At 37.8% G+C, this 24,353-nt stretch overlaps 1 protein-coding gene across 1 annotated transcript; it reads left to right on the top strand.

Annotated features, from left to right (window-relative positions):
- The first annotated feature begins 3,593 nt into the window (after positions 1 to 3,593).
- LOC149822824 (uncharacterized) lies at positions 3,594 to 23,495 on the top strand. Its single transcript, XM_089980070.1, has 12 exons — positions 3,594 to 3,825; positions 4,032 to 4,294; positions 6,217 to 6,292; positions 7,106 to 7,202; positions 20,738 to 20,840; positions 20,968 to 21,101; positions 21,179 to 21,356; positions 21,434 to 21,588; positions 22,246 to 22,455; positions 22,527 to 22,874; positions 23,000 to 23,126; positions 23,201 to 23,495. The coding sequence occupies exons 2-12, from the start codon at positions 4,048 to 4,050 to the stop codon at positions 23,350 to 23,352; spliced, it is 1,827 nt and encodes a 608-aa protein (XP_089836196.1). The 5' UTR covers positions 3,594 to 3,825; positions 4,032 to 4,047; the 3' UTR covers positions 23,353 to 23,495.
- Positions 23,496 to 24,353: the final 858 nt, after the last annotated feature.

The raw sequence follows: 24,353 nt of genomic DNA, 5'->3' as shown, positions 1-24,353 counted from the left end.
AAGATAGAAGACGAAGATCGATCTATAGTTTAAAACTCGATTAAGGTAGGTACACCAATTGCGTAGACATCGATTTTTTCAAACGCATAAAATATGCATGGGATGATTTTCATATCTGAACCAATGGTGGATCAGACCTTGAAACACCTCTCTAAGATTGATTTTCAATATAGAGAATATGTTTTTATGGATCTATGTTACTAAAGAATAAAAAAAAGTAGTTTTTGAAACAAGACAATTTACGGGTTTGTAAAGAAAAAAAATAATTTGGGGATAGGTTCTTTAATATTTTTGTTAGATCTTATTGTTCCAGCATGATTAATATGTTAATCTTAGTTTATATTGATGAAATATAGGTTTTATATGATCTAAAATTTTGTTATATGCTTGAATTCATGTTCATGTATGCGAAAGATCATTTTAATAAAGATTTTGGCAAAAAACATTTTTAGGGTTTGATTGTTTTTGGTAAAGAAAGTTGATCTAATTGCGTATGATGGATTATTTCATGTTTAGCATGATTAAACTGCATGTTAATGTATAAAGAATCTATGTGTTCATGATTGATTAGGGTTTATTATGATTCTTCTATAGATGAAACCTTATTCGAGCTATTTCTTGATAGTTTTTATGATTCTCGGATGATGTATGTTATTTATTTTAGGAAAATTAGCATGGATATGAGAAAATAATTATTATATGATGATATAAACATGATTAGAGCATCGAAAAGTCATAATTATATGGATCTTTACCTTGAATTTTGTTCTTTCTTGATGGATCTTGCATGATTTTGGATCTTGGTTTTTTTCCCTCATTTTTTTTATCTCGACCTATTTTAGAAACAAATCGATAACTGACTGAAAATAAAGTCAATAAATTAAAATAAAAATACTGAAGTGTTATACTCATTCAGGTCTTCAATTTAGACTCTTAAGTCACTTCGTTTGGAGCTGTATTGAGGCCGAAATGTCCTTCCCAACAGAACACTAATTTTTTGCTCTGTCTACAAGACTATTCTGACTCATGCTTTTATTGATTTTAAATACCCAATAAAGACTCATCAAAATAAATTAGAAAAAATCTCAGAGAAAGGTAATAAGTTTTATAAGATCTTATAAAAAGGGTTTTGTAAAAAGCTTTTTCTATAGGCCTGGAGAAATTTCCTAAACCGGGATAAATTTCTGCAGATGACATAGTCTAGTTTATATTTTTCCTGAACAGAGTTTAGTCCAAGAATTTTCATAATTTTTGTACAATAAACTTTTAGGTTCTATTTTTTGGACTGTTTTCATATGATATAAGGGCATTATTAGTAAAATTGGGAAAGTATAATTCGGTACTTGAAATTTTTTGTGGGTTTTTTAAAAAACGGGTTAACTGGGACTCGAATTTACACATAAGGTCATGTATGATTGCTTAAATGTATTTTACATTATGTAGCATGGTTATGGATGTTATCTCAAAATTTGAATTGATATACATGCAAACTGAATGTATTCTATGTACTCTTATTTTATAATCATTCATATGACATGCATGTTGATGAACATTGAATATTATAAGGCATGATTAGTGTAAAGTGAATTGTTACACATATTGTTGCTTGTTTAAGCTTGATCATGAATTGTCTGTAGTTGCAGCCTTTATTTATGCATGTGAGCATATGACATGATGATAATGATATATAATATGAGCATGTGTGTGTGGCTCGGTGTGAGCCAGGGTTAGGTAGAACCTATGGGCGCCTGTGGTGCACCAGAGACAAAAAAAGATATTCATGCACACAATTACATAATTGTCTCGTGAAGGCCGGGCTCACAGTATAAATTGTGAAATCTAGATGGGTCAAAAGCAGACTTGCTTATGAAATCTCTAGTGGGGAGATTGGGTTGGTGAGCCCGTGTGTGTGCGCGGTGATCGCATGTAATTTAATTTATGAGCCTAATAATTAAATAACACCCATGATTCATTCAAAATAGGTACTTTGGATTGAGACCCACTTTGGGGAAAGTAGGGGTACATACGTCCGTGTGACCATTGTTTTATTTTAAAGAGTGACGACATCTTCTAGTACCCTGTCTCCGGTCGTAGGGGGGGGGGGCAAACTACCATGTGTCCTAGGTGGTAGGTCTAAAATCTCTTCAGAGTAGAAATTGATTCTGTGCTAGACCATTGAGAGTTCTCTCAGTTATGGACCGCTCTAGTGGGACCTCGATATGAGGCTGCAGGTTCTTTCAGTTTAATGATGTTAATAAAATACATGGCATAATATACTCATCATTGGATTGGATAAATCGAAGTTAGGAACCCGACAGTGTACCTTCAGGCGTGAGAAAAAGTAACACATACGAAATAAGAACGGAATCATTGTAATATCCAGTTTGTGCATAAATTGTTATTTCATTGGCATGAAGCATTGTAACATGTTTATTTCTGAAATATGAATGCAAGCATGATTAGTTGTGTAATTATAAATTATGCTTAATTCTGATATTATGATATTGCATGATTTAGATGATATTTGAAAATATGTCGATGCCTATTTATGTGATTGAAATATTTGTGTTCACGTGTTTGGTGATTATCTACTGAGGTTGTGGACTTATGCCTCTATTTTTAATATTTCAGTTAATGAGTAGGTCGATGAGTGATGACCGTAGGTTCAGAGTGGCGCCAAGAGGGTCACAATTTTTTACAGTTTCGAGAGGACTTAATATTTTGATATTTGTTTATTTGATCAAGTCATGTTAACTCTGATAAAATTTGTTACTAGTATTTGTTTTATTAAATGCATGATTTGATTTAATTATTTTAGTTTCATACGTGTGTGGTGTTTATAACATGTCCAAGGCTTGAGCCGTATTTAAAAAGAGTTTTCGTTGTGTTTTTTGATGAGTAATAATTTAAGAATTGTCATTTGGATGCTTTAACTTCGAACTTGATTCTACAGAGCTATTAAACGTCGATGCATGCACCAACTGACTCTCTAAAGTTAAATTCGATTAAGGCAATGCCAATGATGAAATGTTAGTTTTAAAGAATTTCTTATATGTAATAGTTAAATTGAATTCGTTGACAGTAATTTCATACTAAACTTGATACTAAAAGGCTAAAATATGCTTGCATTTGCCCTCAGATGAGCCATATAGTACTTGGTACGGTTAGAACGAGTTCGTTGATGAGATCGTTGCATTATTACATTAAAAAAAATCATTAAATTTTTTATTTCAAAAATTAAAGTGTAAACTATCATTACATGAGTAAAACTCATAGCTACAAAATTTATTTCATCAATTTGACCTAATGACAGCCCATTTACTAAGTATCACAATTTTGATAAAGTATTTTCCACATAAAGGCACGGCTTTTTCAATAGTAAAATTTTTACATATTGTTGATCATTGAATTTTAAAGCCTCTAATAAAACTGCTTATACCTATTTAAAACATGTGTTTGACTAAGTAAATCATATTTATAAAAATTAAATCTTATAATTAAAAAAAATATGATGAAACAGAGGTATGGTACATTTGAGGGTGTACAAATATCAACGAAAAAAAAAAGAATAAATTGTGTAACGTCTGAGAGACGGGCTGAAAAGTGGCGAGGCGACAATCTTCGGATGACGCCATTGTGTTTGAGCGTTTATGCGAAAATCGCGGAGCTTTGCATTCTGGTGTATTTTGTACCCATCTTCGTTCACTGAAGCTCTAGCCTCTTTGCCCCATTTGAAGCCCTACTTTTCCGGCGGGTGAGACTTCTCCGGCAGAAGCAGCCCTACTCCATCCTCGGCGACTTCCCTCTGGCGCCGGAGACTATTTGGTACTCTCTCTCTCTCTCATTGGAATAGGATTGTTCGGTTGTCGTTTCTCTCCGTCGACTGTACTCACCCACTGTCTGTTTCTCACTCTTTCTGTGGTAAAAAAACCTCCCTTTTCCTGCCGTGATTTGCGTCTAACGCCGGAAGAGGGAGTGTCACCGGTGAACAGCTGGTCTCTCTCTCTCTCTCTAACACTGCGGAGTTTCAGGTAAAGCAGCGGCACCATGCTTTTGGGCGTTAGGGGTTGCAGCAGCAACGGCAGCGCCAGTAGAGTGCATGCGAGCCATCGGCTGTGGCACCTTGATCATACTACTTCTCTGCATAAGGCACACGTTCCCAATCGGCAAAGCCCACAGTTGGTTCGCCTCCCTCTTCGGGACGGTCGCGTATCTGTGAGGTCCATGGCCGATATCGGGACCGCGCCGTTGGCAAAGAGCTCGGCGTCTGCTCAGCCAAGCGCTAGAAATCCAGGTATCCCGTTTCGCACCCTTTTGTTGTTTCTAAAGATTTGATTTTTCATTTCCCCTTTGTCTCTCTAATACCATTGTTGCTACCCTGTGTTCATTCTTTTCAATATATGGATGTATTTCTGGTTTGAAAAGGGCCATACAGCTTGCAAAAAGTATTGGTGATTCTTGTTCTTAAAACTGAGACCACCAACAACTGAAACAAAGGTTTTATATAACATTGCACCTTCCTGCAAAGTTGATCTTTTGGTTGGTAGTGGATGGTAAGCCGTAGAATATCTTGTATGAAGCAAGAATCTTTCAACAGTTAGATTAATAATGTGCCCCATTTATGCATTCTCATGTTCTATTTCTAATTATTTAGAACAACTCAAAGCTTTTGATGCCTACTCTGATTGAACAAAGCATCAATATCATTTTAAACAATGTAGATTAGTAGATTTTTTATAATAGGTTTCTGGCGAAGAGCTTGTGTTACATTTGGGCTTTTATCACTTGTTCCTATGTTCCTTTCTCTAAAGCTACGATTTGTGTTCAAGGTTTTGTTGTTAGAACCATCGAACCATGTGAATTTTGTAGCATTACTTGCGGATTCTGTTTTCCAGTGCAAAACAGTAATGAATGATAGAGTAGTGTAGGCACAACTCTAGAAAGCAGGGCAATGAGGCTTCGTAGGAAACTTAGGGCATGTTTGCATCACCTGTGATTTTGGAACTTTCACAGGTTTCTTGTGAATGTGTTTCACAATCTCTGAACTTTCATAGGGTGTTGCAAACATGTGAAAATGCACCCTGGTAAAGTGATTCCATCTGTGAATGTTGAAGCCTCAAAACTTGTGAAAGTTTAACACAAGTCTAACCCTGTGTATAACTATCTCAAGCAATAGATGCTTAGCTGTGAATATGATAAAGCAGTGACAGGACATGACAGATTCTCACACGATGAATTTTCACACAAGTCAAATTCACAACCTAAAAGCAAACATGAGAATGTTGTGTATGAGAATGCGCATCATGTGATGGACATTCACAGGGACAAAACTTTCACATCCTTTCCTAGCTGTGCTCAAAACAAACATGCCATTAGTAACAAGAAATTCACATTGGCTTTTCTAAAACCATAATATCCCTTGTTTATATCACTTCATGGCTGTCAATGGGTCAGATGTAGCATGGACCCGGAAGACCTGGATCTTACTTTGAGGTGCCAAAACCAGGCTCAGGTCTGGAATGAACCTGGCTTAGGCAGGACATAGGTAGGGAGGTCTAAAACAGACCTTCGTTAATTGGGCAATTTTTTAAAATAATTTTCAAGCCATGGTTCTGGTTTGTGACCACCTAGGCACCTATACCTGAACCAGGACTAGGGGTGGACATCTGATTGGGCCTGATTAGGGACCGACAGGCCCGACCTACATCCAGGCCTGAGCTACCAGGCTCAGGCTTCAGTCAGGCTTGGGCTCGGATCAGGCTGGGCCCTTTAAGCCCGACGCAATTAACTGGCCGGGCTTGTCAGGCCTATGCACAAAACCCTGTGCATTTTGCACATGGGCCTGACCCGGCCCAAGATCAATTGGGCCCAGGCTGAAAAATGCAGCCAGAGCCCGACCTGAACTGGGCCGCGTGCCCAACATTCCGCGGGCTACCAGGCCTGGTGTCCACCCCTAACCAGGACTGTTACTGCTCAAACCCTATAGGACTGAACCTGGTAGCTAATTAGATTTTCTTCTGTGAGTCTTATTGGGTAAGTCCTATTGGCAGTCCTACATTACTTGTTTGTTGTTTGCTTGAAGCTGATTATAAATGCATTCAATCATTGGAAGGTGTTCTCTATAGCAACAAATTCATCAGCGATTATGTGTGGTTTATGAACTTGATATCTTTAAGACAGCAAAATAGTTGATGATTCTTTCATATATATTGGTAGGTAGCAAACAGGTGCTTATATCACTGTCAGATAAGCGGGATCTTGTTTTTCTAGGCAATGGACTTCGTGACTTGGGGTATGTATATAAAATTCACTTATTTCTTATTCATCACTCATCAGAATGTTCATATTTCATGCCAAAATGGTTTCGTTTGAATTACAATTTGTTGTTTTGTTTTGGTGTTTGTGTTGTACATCCTTTGCAATCCTTTGCTTGTTGTAGGCTGATATGTGCTGGGAAACTTGAGTATTTAAGTAGTACTGAAGTCTTAGATGGTTGGAAACTTCAGTATTTTAATAAGTACTAAACTCCCATTTAACTATAGGCGATCTCGACACACATCAATGTTTCTCTATTCTAAGATGATAATTTCTCAAATTTGCATGCTCAACATTTGCTGAATCTGTCACAGATAAATGACAGTCATAACATAACTTATGGCATGTTTCTTGCTTTTCTGAAGCTCCATACCATCCATTTACTCTGTTCTAAGTTCCTAACTGATGAAATATGCAAATTGGGCCTGTCTATTCCATAGTTTCATGTTACACTGAGTCTTTAGGCATAATTTGTAAGATTTGATTTTTCAAATTAGATTCTTAGGGGGGAAATGGTTGTTGGCAATCATAACAGAAACAACCCCTCAAATTATATGTAAACTAATTGATTCGTGTATGAGATGGTCTTACCTTGGGATAAAATGGATGCATAAAGGACAAAGAAAGGTTATGGGAGAACATATGAAAACAGCAATTTCTTGTCACATAAAATTCACTCATAACTTTGAATCTTTAATTCTATGATTTTCTTATCTTTAATCAAAGTGTCCTTTATTCTTGTGTATTACTCCCTCTTATCACATGGTTTATGTACCTTTTGTAATTGTAGGTATTCAATTGTCTCAACTGGTGGGACAGCTACTGCTCTAAATGATGCTGGGATATCTGTGATCAATGTAGAAGAAATTACCAATTTCCCAGAAATGGTAATGTGCCTATGTTGATTTTTTCCTGCTAAGGTGGCACTTCTTAGTTGCTGGATTTTGCTTGTTGGTACTGTGGTTTCTTGATTTGATACCAGATTTTTCTATTACACATCTGCACTTCAATATCTGGAGGACTTTCAAAGCCTGTGATCGATTACAGTATGATACTAGTTAATTCTTTTTTGGGGATGCACAGGCTAGGTTTACTTCATGTTAGGTTTTCTTGCATTGGGTTATTAATTGTCACTAACTGATGCTATGCTTTAGAGAGCCACTTATGGACTAAAGTACACTTTGAGAAAATGACCACTTATGGGTCAACACAAAGAAAATACAAGAACAAGCCACAAAGGCTGAGAACACATAAAAAATATTGAACTTTATTACGGAACAACCCTTGTAAACACTATACCATGAGAGGGGGTAGACCCCTTTATATACAATAAAAGGCTCATAGAGAGCCGTTGGGACCTACCCAACAACTAGAAATCTAGCCGTTGGGTAGGGTCCAACGGTTCCTAGTTTATTCCCTTAATGCCCATGATGACGGGGAATAAACACAAAAATAAGATTTTAAAAAGGAAAAAGAAAAATTATAAAAATATGCCTATTTTTTATGTACATGTGAAAAGACAAAAAAGCCCACAAACTACAAATGTACATAATATATATATATATATATATATATATATATATACATTAACACTCTCCCTCAAACTTACGGTGGGATCACCGAAAGTTTGTACAACAAGAAATGAAACCTTGGGGAAGACAAGGCTTTTGTGAAGAAGTCTACAAGTTGATATTCTAAAGTCACATATAATAGAGAAATAGTCTTCAAAAAATCTTCTCTAACATAATGACAGTTCATCTCAATATGTTTAGTACGCTTATGAAAAATATGATTTTCATCAATGTACATAACACTCTTATTGTTACAACATAGACTTGATGGCTCTCTCATGTTTATTCCCATATCCTTGAGAAGACCCCTCAATCATACAATTTCAATCGTAGTAGTTGTCATGGCTCAATATTCAACTTCTGTACAGAATAAAGATACCTTATGTTGCTTTTTACACTTTCATGATACCAAAAAATCTCCTACAAAAATACAGCAACCAATAGTTGAGCGTCTGTCATTAGGGTCCCCCTCAATTAAAGTGAGAGTATGAAATTAAATTAAGAAGATAAGAATAATCCTTTAAAAGCAATTTTTTTTAAATATCTGAGAATACGCATCACAACACTCATGTGCACAGTGGTAGGAGAGTGCTGAAATTGACTGGCCGTGTGAACTGCATGTGCTATGTCTGGTCTGGTAATAGTCAAGTACGCCAATGCCTCAATCATCTGCCGATATAGATTAGGATCATCTAAAGGTGCTCCATCATCAATTTTTATCTTTGAATTTATCAATTCAGGTCTTTTCACTCTTTTGTCGTCAATGATTCCAGATCTGTCAATAATTTCAGCAACAAATTTGGATTGAGAAAAGAAGTATCCTCTTGGAGAATATGCAACCTCAATCCCTAAGAAAAATCTGAGAAAACCAAGGTTAGTCATTTCAAAACTTTGTTTAAAAATAAGTTTAACTTGATCTACTCCCTGTTTATTTGCTCCTGTTGTGATCATGTCATCAACGTAAAGTAGTAGAATAACAATGCCCATAGTGCAATTCTTAACAAACAAAGCAGTGTCAACTATACGAGGTTTTTTTAGGGCGAAGAACTTTTTTCTTAGGAACATTATATATAAGGAGTGGATCCATATATACTTATCATTTTAAATCACCATTTAAAAATGCATTTTCAACATCCATCTTGTAAATTGGCTATTTCTTAACAACGACTACGACTATGAGAATTCAAACAGTGGTCATTCTGAGTTACAGGAGCAAAAGTTTCATCATAATCAATTTCATCTTCTTAAGCGTCGACCAACGTTGCTTTATGTCTTTCTAGAGATCCATTACTTTTAGTTTTAGCTTTAAAGACTTACCTACAATCTATTGTTTTTTTATTGGTTGGTATGTCAGATAGTTCCTAAGTTTGGGATTTCTCGATGGCTATAATTTCTTCATCCATAGCATCTTGCCATTCAAGATAGTCATTTGCTTGATTATAGGTAGAAGGTTCAAAATATGAAAAAAAAATTGCTAAACAAGCTCTATAATCTATGTCACATGGGTGCGGGTGCGAGGATGCGGCACTTTCAAAAACCTAGGGTGCGGGGGTGGGGCAGGGGCAAAAATGTAAAAAAAAATGTATATATATATATATAATTTTGAAGTTTTAACCATTAACATTTAACGGTTAACATTGTCATAATATCATTCATCAATCCTCATTCATGCGATATATCAACCTAAATATCAATCAAATAAGTAAAGCAATTACATAAATCAACCTAAATATCAATCAAATAAGTAAAGCAGAAAAGAACTAAATTACATACCAAAGTATATCCTGATGAAGTAATTGATCTTAATAATTTTCTTCTTCATCATCAAATGCATCATTAGAAGGAATACTGGGCTCAGCTAAATCCATGTTTGTTATGTTGAAATCATGCTCTCCCTCAAAGTCACACTCTTCTGGGTTTACATCCTAAAATTTGGATGTTCCTTGTTTGCGTTACAAACTCAATTTGAAAATGTTAAATACAATACAAATATATTTAAATGAAAAACTAAGAAATAATCAAGTAACTAAGAGAGCAAATTCGTACGTGTATTCATCATTGGTTCGCGAAAGTAATCGAAGATTTGAATGAACATATACTAAATCCTCTACACGCTTGCTGGTGAGTTTGCTTCTCTTCATGTTGTGGATTTGAGAATATGTGCTCCAATTTCTTTAACAACAAGATGATCTAGCAGGTTGCGATAGTAATCTTAATGCAAGACGTTGGAGAATAGGTGTTTCTGATCCAAATGTTGACCACCATGTGATAGGATCCATATTATCCTTTTCTCTCGCGAATAGTGCCGGTCCATATAATCTCGAAGATGAAAATTTTTCAAACTCTTGTGTGACTTGATGTAGAAGATATGCTTCTGGAAAAGTCTTGTCATATACATATTTCTATGTCTTGATAGCTCTGGGTCTAAATTTGGAGGGACATGGCCAATATCACCCGCTCGCCACTTATTTGCATAATATTTTGGATTAAGAGAATGTGTCATGCAATGCAAAGGTGTGTTGCTCTTATCCCATTTTCTGACTAAAATTGAATGAATATGATTAAAATTTTTTGAATCATCAAATGCAGGATTTTTTTTTCATGCTTAAAAACTATAACTTGTATTTTTTCAATCATATTATCCCACATTTCATAAACTCTGTGAAGCATGAACTCATCCGTATCAACTTCTCTTAACATTTCTCAAATAGGTCGCGTAAATTGAATGAAGTATACCACTTTGTCCCAAAACTCATCATCAAGAATGAATTTTTTAATTTCTTGAGCCTTGATATCATCATTAGCACGATAGAATGTTCAATTTTCATCAATCACCATGTTAATCAAAACATTCTTCACTCTTTTAATCTTCTTCACCATCACAATGATGGACGCAAAACGTGTTTCAGCGACCTTCAACAATTTCAGGTCAGAATGCCTATTAAATATAGCATTAACACGATGGTGGTTAACAAAATTTCTAATGCTTTTGACATTTCATTCTAAATCTTCAATCCATGAACATAAAGCATATGCTTGTGAATTTTCTTTTTCTTTGGGGTTGCATATGCTCTTTAGGGCCAGATTTAAGCTGTGTGCTACACAGGGAGTCCAAAAATATGAGGGTACTCACTCTTCAAACTCAACGCTGCACTTTTACAAACTAAAGCTTTGTCTGTAATGATTTGTATCACTTTCAGATCACCCACTTCTTTTATGACTTCTATAAACAATCTCTTCAAATACTCTGCATTTTTATATTCTCCAGATGCATCAACTGCTTTCAAGAATATTAGGTCACTAAGCGAACAAGCAATGAAATTGATCAGTGGATGCCTTTGAATATCTGTCCATCCATCAGACACAATAGAAATTCTATTTTGCTCCCATGAATATTTTTTAATCTCCAACAACCTCTCCACATTTGCCCTCTCTTTTGCAAGAAGTGTGGTTCGTATTTTTTCTGAACTTGGAGGCGCATAGCCACTCAAATTACAATTTGCCAAGGATGTTACTAAATCCTTCCAATAAGGATTTCTGGCCGCATTAAATGAGAGTGAACTAGAATAAAAATACCTCACAACTTTTCTATGTAATTCTTCTCTCCCATATGTATTGAATGTTGCTTGTATCGTTCCTCTACCTCCTACATTGATTTTTTTTTTAAGCATCTTCTTGGTAGCTTGCAAATGGCACACTAACTGCATAAGAATCGGCTATTGCCTTTCTCTTCTCATATTCTTCTTGTATTTTCTTGTATTGTCTTCGCATTGCCTCATCAACTTTTTTGCATCTTGAAATGCTATGTCCTGATATCTTCAACAAATTAGCCTTCACTCTTGTGTAAGACCCAACAAAATATCTTTCGCAGAGCTTGCATCGAAATCTCTTGTTTCCACCACCCCCTTCTCCAGTTTTTGCAAGTTTATCTACATATACCCATAGTGGCCCCACATCATCAATCCCACTACAACTATTAGCAAAACTAACAGCAGAACTCACATGTTGGGATGAGGATGATGCAAGTCCTTTTCCTTTATCCATCATTTTTATCCTAAAAACACAAAAAAAATACATTCAAAATTTCAAATCAATTATACAAACATTATCTTGATATAAAAATATATATAAAATCAGGAGCAAGGAGGGGGGATCTGCCCCTCCCCTGCCAAAAACAGGGAGGGACTCAGCCCCTCCCTTGAAATAAGAGGGAGCAGGGACGGGGGCTCGACCCCCTCCCCTATCGAAAACAGAGGGGCGGGGGGGGGGGGGGGGGCTCGGCTCCTCCCCTGCCAAAAACAGGGAGGGGCTCAGCCCCTCCCCTACCGAAAACAGAGGGAGCAAGGGGGCCTCAGCCCCTCCCCTGCCGACCTAACAAGAGAGCGAGAGGGGGGGCTCAGCCCCTCCCATGTCGAAAACAGAGGGAGCAGGGGGGGCTCAGCCCCTCCCCTACTGACCCAACAAGAGAGCGAGAGGGGGGGGGGGGTCTCGGCCCCTCTCCTGCCGAAATCAGAGGGAGCAGGGGGGGGGGGGATCGGCCCCTCCCCTGCCGACACAAGAAGAGAGCGAGAGAGGGTACATACCTGCAAAAGGAGAGGAGCCTAGGAGGTGGCGCTGGGGCGTCAGTAGGAGAGAGCTCGAGCTGAGCGGGAGAGGAGAGATTAGGGCAAACAAATTTTTTTGCCCTAATCCTCCTTTTCATCGAGGATTTTTTTTAATGCCGAAAAGTGGATGAAAATGACTCTGGGTGCATTGACCGCACCCATGGTCGTGTTGACCGCACCCGGTGCCGCACACACACCCGCGTCGTGTCACATCGAAGCGGGTGCGGCACCTGTTTTGCCAAGTCCCTGTGACTTAGTCTATAATGAGGCTCAAATTATTCGTATGGTACGAACCTATGTCACACGGACTCGGCTCCAAGGTCGCCGCACCCGCGTCGACACGCACCGACACAGGTGCGGACACGGGTGCGGCTCGGACTCGGTCAACCCGACCCTGGGTGTGGTCAACGCACCCAGGGTCATTTTGGTCCATTTTTTGAAATTTTTTTTTTTGATTTTTTTTTTAAAATTTTTTTGGGCTACAGATGTAAGGAAAAAAACCCATCACAACTAAAAAACCTGTACACTTTCAAGTTTTAAGTACAGAATGGGCACAACTCAAGTTTTTGTGGTTTTTTCCTGTATGAAGAAAGTGAATTATTACAGTGTATGAAGAAAGTGCCCAAAAGTGAATTATTCCTGTATGAAGAAAGTGTACAGAATGCCTTCACAACTCATCACCTGTCCCCTAATGGGCACAACTTTGACCGAGTCTTATATATATATATATATATATATATATATATATATATATATATATATATATATATATATATATATATATATATATATATATATATATATATATAGCCGAGTCCCCGTGTCCAAAATTTTTGAAATTGCGCCGCACCCGTGTCGCACCCGCACCCGCACCCGCACCCATGTGACATAGGTACGAACCTATTTGGAGCTCTATGTGGTCTCTCTAAGTGCCTAATGGTTGAGGTTTCTTGTTCTTCTATGTTTGAATATTTTTCTAAGGCACTTAATTGTTCGTTATCCTTTCTTCTTTGATATTGAATGACAGTTGGATGATTTTGAGATTCATTATACTAAATATCAAATTGAGATTCATTGCAAGTTATCTTATCAATGTTTTCATTTTGTGTGGCATTATTTTAAGGGCAAATTTCTAAAAAATTGTATTCATTCTCATCTTTTGCTGTGATAGTATCAAAACCATTTTCATGTTCTAAAAATGTGACATTCCTAAAAATATATAGTTTATTATTTTCAAGATCATAACACTTAAATCCCTTTTGACTTTCTCCGTATCCTAAAAATACATATGGGATGACCTTAGGAGATAGTTTATCTTTTTTATGGGTGAGCACAAAGCATCTACACCTATGTCACATATGTGCGGGTGCGGCGATGCTGCATTTTAAAAGAACTTGGGTGTGGGGGTGCAGGAGGTGTATATATATATATATATATATATATATATATATACTTTTAAAAGACTCAAAGCAGACTCAGATTCATTCAAACCTGGGTTTGCTTTGACCCAAGTCTGAATCTTAAGTCAAAAGACTCAAAACAGACCCAGTTACGTGCTACCCTTCCCCATGTGGCAATAGGACTTATATACATAAATTTTTAGTTGTTTTCATTGGTATGATGATGCGAGGGGGTTGATTGTTTGATTATTTTTGTTTGTTTTGAAATAATAAAAAAAACTTGTGATTTTTTCGAGGTTTTCTTTCAATAATTTTGAGGATTTTTTTTTTTGTTCTTTTCATGGTTGTATGTTAAATCATTGAATGGTTGGTGAGAGCATTGGTGGTGTAGCCATGCGAGAATGTCAATTGGATCGGGTTCGATTTGGATATCCAATGGACTAGTTATCATTCAGTCAGATTTAGTAAAACATTCCAAATCCAATAACCTTAATGGGTCGGATTTGGATTTAGATTCTTACATCCAAACCAGAATTTAAATCCGATTAGTATCTGTCCACTGAAAATGCATAAGACATGGACAACTGAAGCAACGTGGATGCAAATTGGTCAGATCTAGGACGAAAGTTTTGCAAATTTTGGTTGTTCTGGATCCGATCAGATCTGAATTGTTTGCATCCCTATGAAGCTGCACTGAAGATGGATTAGTCTAGAATGGACCTAAAAGGATTGAGCCAATTGACCATGTTGGGCATGTCTGTCAGAAATAGTTTGGCATAGGAGCATGCCTCTGGGTATCACTTGGTTGGATCTTGACTGATATCGGACCAGATTTGACCCAACAAAGCTAGGCATGAACCAAGGCTCTTATTGGATCAGAAAGGGAGGATCCCCATTTGGATCAGAACCTGGTTCATGTATCTTTATTCAATTTGCATATGACCTGAGACATGGAAACTTATTGAGTTTATATGTGACACAGGGAGAAGCTGAAATTTAATCCATAACACTCAGGCTGGATATAGTAAATGGGTCGGACTCGGGTTGAATATAGTCAGATGTAAGATAATCTCTATATTGAACCCAGATTCAATTTGACTTTTGAGAATATATCCCTATATAGTAAATTGGTTTTGGTTACCCTTTTATTATAAAAGAGGAAGGGTACCTCGTGACCCCATCCCCTTTTATCAGTCATCCCCACCGCCTCTCTCTCTCTCTCCATGAAAGAGAACAAGGAGGAGAAGACAAAGATGAAGATGGAGGAGCTACGGAGGACCCAACCCCACTGTCTCTCTTTTTCTGTGTTTATGGGTACGAAGAAGGAAAACGAGGAGAAGCAACCCCAGCCCTCTGTGTGTGTTGTCTCTCTCTCTCTCTAACATGTTTGCTGCGTTGGGTGCGGGGCACCCGCACCTGTGTCGCAACATGTCGACGTGGGTGCGATGACCCTTTTGCCGAGTCCCTATGACATAGATCTACACCCAAAGACCCTTAGTCTAAGATAAACAGGCGAGACATTATAAATCTTTTCATATGGTGAAAGCTTTTGAATTTTTTATGAGGGCAACCTATTTATAAGGTATGCGACAGTAAGACCTGTCTCAGCCCAAAAATATTTTGGAATGCTCTTATATATGAATAAGGTTCTAGTGGTTTCGATTATGTGTTGATACTTTTTTTTGGCTAAATCATTTTAGTGTGGTGTATTAACATGATAAGTATTCTATTTTTCCTTAGATATTTCTTAAAATCATTAGACATATATTCATCCCCGAGTCAGAACGAAAGATAAATATATTGGTCTTCAAAAGATTTGTTACTAATTTATGAAAACTTTTAAAATTCTCAAATACTTTATATTTATGTTTGAGAAAATATATCCATATAAAGCGAGGGTAGTCATCTACAAAAATAACATAATTAGTATATCCTCCCTTGGAGGCAACAAGGGCAGGACCCCAAACATCAGAGTGAACCAATTCAAGAGGTTTAGAAGCAGAGAAAGATCTCTCTTGATATGGAATTGATTTCATTTTAGCAATAATACAATTAGTACATAAAATTTGGTCATTACAAAAAGTCCTCAGGTGAGGAACATTGGATAATTAATACATACTAGGATGCCCTAGTCTTTGATACCACAAAACTTTATCCAATTTTTGAACATTAAGGCAAAAATTCTTGGTGGAAATTTTCAATTGATCCATGTAATTCAAGTCTCCTTCTCTATGCCCTTCCCCAATCTACTTTCTGGACTGGAGATCCTATAGTAAGAATTGGTTAGAAGTGAAGGAGACTCTACATCCATGATTAGTGATTTGAGAAACAGAAAGAAAATTTAAATTCAGTTTTGGAACCATCTTTATTTTTGGAATACTAAAACTGGGATTTTTTTTAAAGTTTTCAATTCCAAGGGGTTTCATCGACAGTAAACACATTTCTTTTACTAGTGAAGTTACTAGAATTAGAAAGTATAAATCCATCATAAGTCATATGAAATAGGCACCCGAGTCTAAGAGCCAAGGAGCCATAACTGGAGGGGAAGATGTGGAGACGGCGGCACCGGTCACAAATTGTCCTTTGAGAAGAGGTTGCAATGCTTCCACGAGTTGAGAAAGAGACATGTTTGAAATTGATTTACTTGAAGATTCTTAATGAACTTGTGAATAACCTACTGAAGCAACCTTTCTTTCATCTTTGGTCTTAAATTTCGAACAATATGGTTTAATATGTTTCGGTTCCTCACAATCATGACAAAAAATAATATTCCTTTTATTTTCATCCTCTTTTCCCTCATACATACAATTCTTCCCGTAGTTATTGTTCTTATAAAAGTGTGGTGGTATGTATGTGTTGGCTCAAGGTTTCAAAACGGCCAATACATTTTCTTTGACTTCTCTTGATTCATTTTGCAACCTCAATCTAGTCTCTTTCATACGCACTTGAGCTAAAACCTCTTGGATAAGAGGAAGCTCATCTTGTCTACTATGAATGATGGTACTTCTCATTTGCTCAAACTCGGGTCTCAATCCTCTCATAAATTAAAAAAATTGCTTGTTATTTATTTGCTTCTTTCTAAGTTGAGCATCATTGTGTGTTTCCCAAATGGGCTCCAATTTGGCCATTTGATCCCATAATTTCTTTAGAGAGCCAAAGTACTATCTAACACTCTATCCGCCTTGTTTACAATTGTGTATTTTATCTTGAAGCTTCCATCTAAAGGCAATATCACATTGAGTATATGTTTCTTTAATAAAGAGTCATGCTTCATTGGCTTTCTCAAATTCTAAAATAGTCTCACATATCTTCATTCATACTTCCCATGAATATGGAAAGTACCTTGGCATGGGCAGGGTTACCGGAAGCGCCTAGCTAAAAGGGGAAGCACGCTTCCCCGAAGCGCGCTTCGGAAGCGCGGAACGTCGCGCTTCCGAAGCGTGGGGGGGGGGGGGGAAGCGTCCCCCTTTTTGGGAAGCGCGTCCCCCTTTTTTGGGAAGCGCGCTTCCTTTTAATGGGGGACGCGTTTCTCTTTAATGGGAAGCGCGCTTCCCCCTCGCTTCCCCCACGCTTCCCCCTCGCTTCCCCCACGCTTCCCCTGTTTTTTTCAATTTTTTTGTATTTTTTATTTTTTATTTTTATTTTTTTCGCTTCCCCCTCGCTTCCGAAACGCTTCCTAAGTCGCTTCCAAGACACTTCCCAAATCGCTCCTAAGTGGTCCCACGCTTCCCCGCTTCCTAAAATTTTGAAAGTGCCTCGCTTCCCGCTTCCCGTATCGCTTCCCGCTCCCGCTTCCTCAACTGGCAACCATGGGCATGGGCTATTTCCCATTCTTTCAAGGTTTCATTATAACTCACGAGATTTTTCTTTTTCATCTCCTTTAAGCACTTCTTCCATAATGGTTCCATCTTTCTCTTTTATGGATTTTGTGAGAGTAAGTTGAGGTTCAATTGTGGAACCATCAACATACTCCCACAAGCCTTTTTCAATAAGAATCCTTTTAATGGCGGTAGCCCATAGATTATAGTTATTTTCATCAAATTTAATTGGAACTACCGTCACAACTTCTTTGTTGGCCATGAAACCAAAAAATATAAGACAAGAGAATAGAGTAGAGAAAAGGAATAAGTACTTGGAACAATTTTCAACTCTTTTTGAAGAACAAATGCTTCTAGGCATTCACGAGATGATCAATCTTCAAGAGAATTGGTCGGCATGCTTCTCAAGGCAAGACCTGTTTTTGCAACACTCAAATATGCTTAAAGAAGAGTTGAATATCACCAAGAAGTCGATCTAGCTCTGATATCATGTCACGAACTGATGCTATACTTTAGAGAGTCGTTTATGGGCTAAAGCAAGGTTGCCATACTAGGAAGCGGAAGCGAAAGCGGAAAACGATATGGGAAGCAGAAGCGGGAAGCTATGCATTTTAAAATGTATAGGAAGCGGAAAGCGAGGAATAAAAAAGACAATATAAGAATTGAATGTGAATAAAAATGGAATACAAATAAAAACTAAAATAAAAGTGATTATTCTTAAATTTTATGATTTTTAGTGTAAGAATTAAATTTTTAACAATATCTAAAAATGATGATTGCCAATTTAGAGAAAGCACATGGAAGTGAGTGAGAAGCATGCGAGGAAACATATAAGAAACATGAAAAATAGAGTGAGAAAACATATAAGAAGAATAAATGAAGTGTGTGGAAAGAATAGAAGTGTGGGAGAATCGAGATTCATATCAAGTTTCAGAAGCAAGGAGTATCGCGCTTCCGAAGCGAGTTTCCGGGAAGGGAGCTTCCCACCTATCTAAGAAACTTCTGGTAACTCTGGCTAAAGTACACTTTGAGAAAAATGACCACTTATGGGTCAATACTGAAAATACAAGAACAAACCACTTAAGGGCTGAGAACACATAAAAAATATTGAATTTTATTAGGGAACAACCCTTGTAAACACCATGCAATGAGAGAGGGGGCAGACCCCTTTATATACAATAGAAAGCTCATAGAGAGCAATGCTTTTATTCCCATAATGCCGTTGATGGCTGGGAATAAATTCAAAAGTAAGAATGAAAACAAGGAAAAAGAAAAAATATATAAAAATACACTTATTTTTTATTTTCATGTGAAAAGACAAAAATGCCCCTGAACTACAAATGTACAGAAATGTACAGGAATACATATGTAAACATCAGTGTTGTGAAAAGCGTTGAGGCGTAGCGAGGCGCTCCACCAAAATCTGAGGCGAGGCGTAAGCCTCGAGGCGTAAAGCGTAAGCCTCAAATTTTTTTTAAAATAAAAAAACTATAAAAATTATTTAAAATTATAAATAAATAAAAATTGCTTTATTGATAAAGCAACAACCAACAAGAAGAAAATCGGCTATTGCAAAAATTCAGTATACAGATCTGTTTTGGAAAATAGCATAAATAGGACCTCTATTCTAAATTTTTCATAGTCACATAGGAAATAATAATATTAAGGACTAAAATTGAAAGGACAATTTTTTTTATGACGGCGAAACCCTCACCCTGAACCGAGTCACTAGCGGGCCTGCCTCCCTACAAGGTAAAACTCTGGGTTGGGGACACGACCACCCAGCACACAACCTGTGTAAAAGTAACGGTAGCCCCATGTGACATCGGGGTTCAATCCTGGGTAGCTTGACATAGGACCCCAAACATGAGATACCACTTTGGTGAGGTTTAAGAAACTAGTCCCTAAGTGAGGTTTCTTTCGGTGATGTACCGTCGGACAATGGCACTCAAATTGCTTCTGGCAATTCGGTCTCTGATAAAGAGGCTCTCGATCGACCCCCCTCAAGTTCCCATTGAAGGGTTTTGAGAAGAGGGGAAATTGTTTTAAATCTTAGAGCATTACATTATAGAATTTTGCAAATCACGTAACAAAATCATGATATTTTTAAAGCACATGATACTTGTGTTATAGTTGGATAAATTCCCCTAGTAAAAAAAGACTATAATCAATTTGGGTATTATGTTATCATTCACAATGCAACACCCCATTTTATCCTGCAATTTCTTATAATAGGCTCATCAGAAGACAACCCAAAAAAGGCGAGAGAGATCGAGAAGCATCGATATCTTAGGTATTGATTAGAAGGCAGTATTTTACGAGAGAGAGAGAGAGAGAGAGAGAGAGAGAGAGAGAGAGAGAGAGAGAGAGAGAGAGAGAGAGAGAGAGATGCTTCTGCCTCTTCTTTTTCATATGTTCAGAACGAGGGATCACCGGATATGAGGGGTTTACTGGCATTGGCTCGCGAGTTTATCCAGCAGGGGAAGCCCTCTCATGCTCTTCAAGCGGTACGTAGTGCACCCACCTCGGGAACCTTGCTCTATCTCCACGATTCCTATATTTTGCTTCTGGTTTTCGTCTTCTTTTGGATTGCAAGATTGGGTAGAAACGATGGTTTTTCTGGGTTCCTTACATATCACTCTCTCACTGCAAAAGAGTTCTGTATACGCCTCACCTTGAGGCGCACCTCGCCCCAAGGCGTGCGCCTCAAGGCGTATGAGGCGCACGCCTTGGGGCATTTGCGCTTTATGCTTGCGCCTCAAGGCACAAAGGCCCTCGCCTTGAGGCGAGGCGCGCTTTTTGCGCCTTGAGGCGCGCTTTTAATAACACTGGTAAACATATATATATATATATATATACATATATCTTTACATTAACATTAATATGCTGCATCTCAGCTTCTGTGTATTCAATATTTTTCTCTAAAATTATTAGTTTCGATCTTTATTTCACATCTTCTTTTTTATGATGGAGAATCTGGCCTGATTATCTGTAATGCAAATTATTTTCCTTTTTGTTTAATTCTGCAGCTTGATGGTCGTGTAAAAACTCTACACCCTAGCATACATGGAGGCATTCTTGCCAAAAGAGACCAGAATCACCACATGGAAGCTCTATCTAAACATGGAATTGGTGTGTTGCAGTAAAATTTTGCATATGGAATCTGATCTTTTAAAAATATTGCTGTGCCAGTCCTTGATATAAGAAAAGTATACTTATTCTATTTAGTCATTTATTTCTGTAAAAACAAATTTATCAGGAACTTTCGATGTGGTGATTGTGAATTTATACCCTTTTTATGAGCGAGTTTCTGCTGGTAGTGGAGTCACTTTTGAGGATGGCATTGAGAACATTGATATTGGTGGTCCTGCAATGATTAGAGCTGCTGCAAAGGTTGGTTTTCCTAAATCCCTAGTTGATTTAGTTATTAAGCTTTTACATATTAGTTTCTCACTATGTTGCTTGTGCAGAATCACAAAGATGTTCTTGTTGTTGTTGACTCCAATGATTATTCTGCTTTACTGGAATATCTACAAGAAGGCAGTGGTGGTCAACAATTTCGTAGAGAACTTGCATGGAAGGCATTCCAGCATGTTGCTTCCTATGATTCAGCGGTGTCTGAGTGGTTATGGAAGCAAACTGGAGGAGGTAATGGTCATTATTCTACTACTTTTAGAGGGAACCTTTTAATATTTATGCAGAATAACTTCTAGTTGTGTTGCCAGATAAATTTCCACCCAACTTAACTGTGCCACTCTCTCGCAAATCCTCACTTAGATATGGTGAGAATCCTCATCAAAAAGCTGCATTTTATGTTGACAAAAGCCTTGCAGAAGTTAATGCTGGTGGCATTGCCAGTGCTATACAATATCATGGAAAGGTTGGTACTAACTTGTGTGTTTGTTGCCACCTGATAAACTATGGATCGCAATTCATTTCCTTGCTTGTTTTTTAGATTGGTGCTTTCTTACCATTCCTATATGTTTGACAACAGGCAAAAGATTGAATTTTGAGGTCACAAAAAATGTAACCATTTTGCATTAGGTTATAGCAGTCATATAGATATTGATGACCAAGGCCGAATGATGCCTGAGATTTACACAATTAATTCATGTGGCATATCTGTATCGCTTCATGATCCTGTGGGTAGCCTTGTTAATAAATTTGTCTAGGTACCTAATAATGGTTATCACAGATTTATTGACGGTTTATTCGTCCTAATGAATTTTTCTCCAGGGGTCATATCTCTGTGATGAGATATGATCAGCCACATACTCTGAACTCTATACACACCAAGTTACTGGATGTGAAAAGAGTGTTTTCAGCTTGTTCTTAATCCTATATTTGACTGAACCCTCTGACTAGCTATCCCATTTATTTAGATGTATGTTTTTTTGGAGAGAACAATAGCGCAACTTTTTAAATTAAATTATTTGTCATGGGAACTTGTGATTTCATTGTTTGGATCCCGTGTGGTTAGTATGTGTTTGTTCGTAGTTTGGTATATGTATTATTGATATCTATTTGTTGGTTGCAGGAAATGTCTTATAATAACTATTTAGATGCAGATGCAGCATGGAACTGTGTCTGTGAATTCAAGAGTCCGACTTGTGTGGTTGTCAAGCACACAAATCCATGTGGAGTGGCATCACGTTCTGGTATACTTGAAGCATACCGACTGGCAGTAAGAGCAGATCCAGTCAGTGCATTTGGTGGCATAGTGGCTTTCAATGTAGAAGTAGATGAGGTGAGTTACATGAAGACTTTGCATATTAGCGTGGCCTGGGATTGACCTTGTATTTTTGTGCATGGATGCAGGCTCTTGCAAGGGAAATCCGAGAATTCAGAAGTCCAACAGATGGTGAAACACGAATGTTCTATGAGATTGTGGTCGCACCGAAGTATTCAGAAAAGGGACTCGAGATTCTTAAGGGAAAATCGAAAAATCTTAGGATCCTCCAGGCAAACAAGAATGAGAAAGGAAAACTCTCCTTAAGACAAGTTGGTGGAGGGTGGTTAGCTCAGGATTCCGATGATTTAACACCAGAAGAGATCGAATTTAAAGTAATGTCTGAGAAACTTCCTGAAGAAGGTGTGCTTCGCGATGCAGAGTTTGCATGGCTTTGTGTCAAGCATGTCAAAAGCAATGCCATTGTAATTGCAAAGGTTAGCTAGAATTTAACTGCTATAAAGAGTTGCACTAAAGTTATGCTAGCATGAAACAATCTTCAAAACAAGGTTACGACGCAAACAAGTTTGCCTCTGATGTAAATTTTCTTGTTTAATTCAAGGATAACTGTATGTTGGGGATGGGGAGTGGGCAACCGAATAGGCTGGAGAGCTTGAGGATAGCTATGAAGAAGGCAGGAGAAGATGTCAATGGTGCTGCTCTGGCGAGCGATGCATTTTTCCCATTTGGTAAGCGAAATTTGATGCCAACTGCATGTATCCCACAGTTTGTTCCTGTTTTCTGATATTCTGCTGGACAACAGCTTGGAATGATGCTGTCGAAGAAGCATGCAAGAGTGGCATTGGAATCATTGCTGAACCTGGTGGTAGCATCAAAGATCAGGACGCTATTGATTGCTGTAACAAATATGGTGTTTCCCTTCTCTTTACCAATGTCCGTCATTTCAGGCACTAAAAAGGGTGGCCAACTTCAGCTTTTTCTTATTGCATTGTGGAGAAATTGCACTCTTTAAGGAATTTTGTCAGAACGGCATGCTGCCCACAGTGCCAGGATGTAAGTGAATATTATAGCAGAGCTATTTATCCTGTTTTCAGCAAGCTACTTTGTTGAATGGCATGCTACCCATGTGTGTGTGTGTGTGTGTGTGTGTGTGTGTGTGTCGATTATGTCCATACAGTGTGGACGGGCCTGATCTTCGACTGGGGATGTCAATGGGTTGGATGCTATCCAACATCTGACTTGAATCTGAACCCGATTAGCTCGATTCGATAGCCAAAATCGAATCTGATCAGTAATAGGATCCAGACTTGGTACTGAATGTTGCATCCCAACTAAATCCGAATTCTAATACATGGAAATGTTGGATTTTAACCCATCAGATGCAGATTAAGTCGTAGCTTGTCCCATCGGACTTCAAATCCGATTGCGTCAGACTCATTATTGCCTAGATCCAACCTGAGTCTGGCCAATACAGTGATAAAAATGAGTCTGGCCAATGCAGTGGTAAAAATGGATCAAGCTTCCGGCCAATACTTCATTTGTATTCTTCAAAATAGGTCTGGATTTTTTTCCAAATCCAACTTAAATATTATAAAGAAGCTATAGATTTATGTGAGTAGGATATAAGCTTCTTCAGTTCTACGGGATTGAGCAAAAAGAGGTCATTTTTTATGCAGCGGCGCTGCAGGTTCACTGCTGATGACCATCCATCTCAACATTTCTCGAGATGGGCACAATCATCTCGAGAAATGCCAGGATGGGTGGCTGTCAAGAAGGTCACTGCATGCCCACCATGCAGCGCCTCTGCATATAATGTCAAAATCTAGGCAAAATGGTGAAACCTGTTCCATTGCATATGGAAAATCTTGCCAACCAGATTTCTTATGGTGAGAACGGAAATATCAGGTCTTTTCATGTTGCCAGTTGAACAAGATTTAAATTGTACTAAAAGTCCG

Source organism: Nuphar pumila, chromosome 11 (assembly GCF_984573655.1).
Source record: "Nuphar pumila chromosome 11, dmNupPumi1.hap1.1, whole genome shotgun sequence".
Taxonomy (NCBI): domain Eukaryota; kingdom Viridiplantae; phylum Streptophyta; class Magnoliopsida; order Nymphaeales; family Nymphaeaceae; genus Nuphar; species Nuphar pumila.
The sequence above is the reverse complement of the archived record's forward strand: the minus strand, read 5'-3'. Positions and strand labels throughout refer to the sequence as shown.

Bases quoted from the DNA above. Each gene is read 5' to 3' on its own strand.
- LOC149822824 (XM_089980070.1), top strand. From the start codon at position 4,048: ATGCTTTTGGGCGTTAGGGGTTGCAGCAGCAACGGCAGCGCCAGTAGA. The intron at 4,295-6,216 runs GTATCCCGTTTC...ATATATTGGTAG, and splicing joins GCCAAGCGCTAGAAATCCAG to GTAGCAAACAGGTGCTTATA. The intron at 23,127-23,200 runs GTAAGCGAAATT...GCTGGACAACAG, and splicing joins CGATGCATTTTTCCCATTTG to CTTGGAATGATGCTGTCGAA.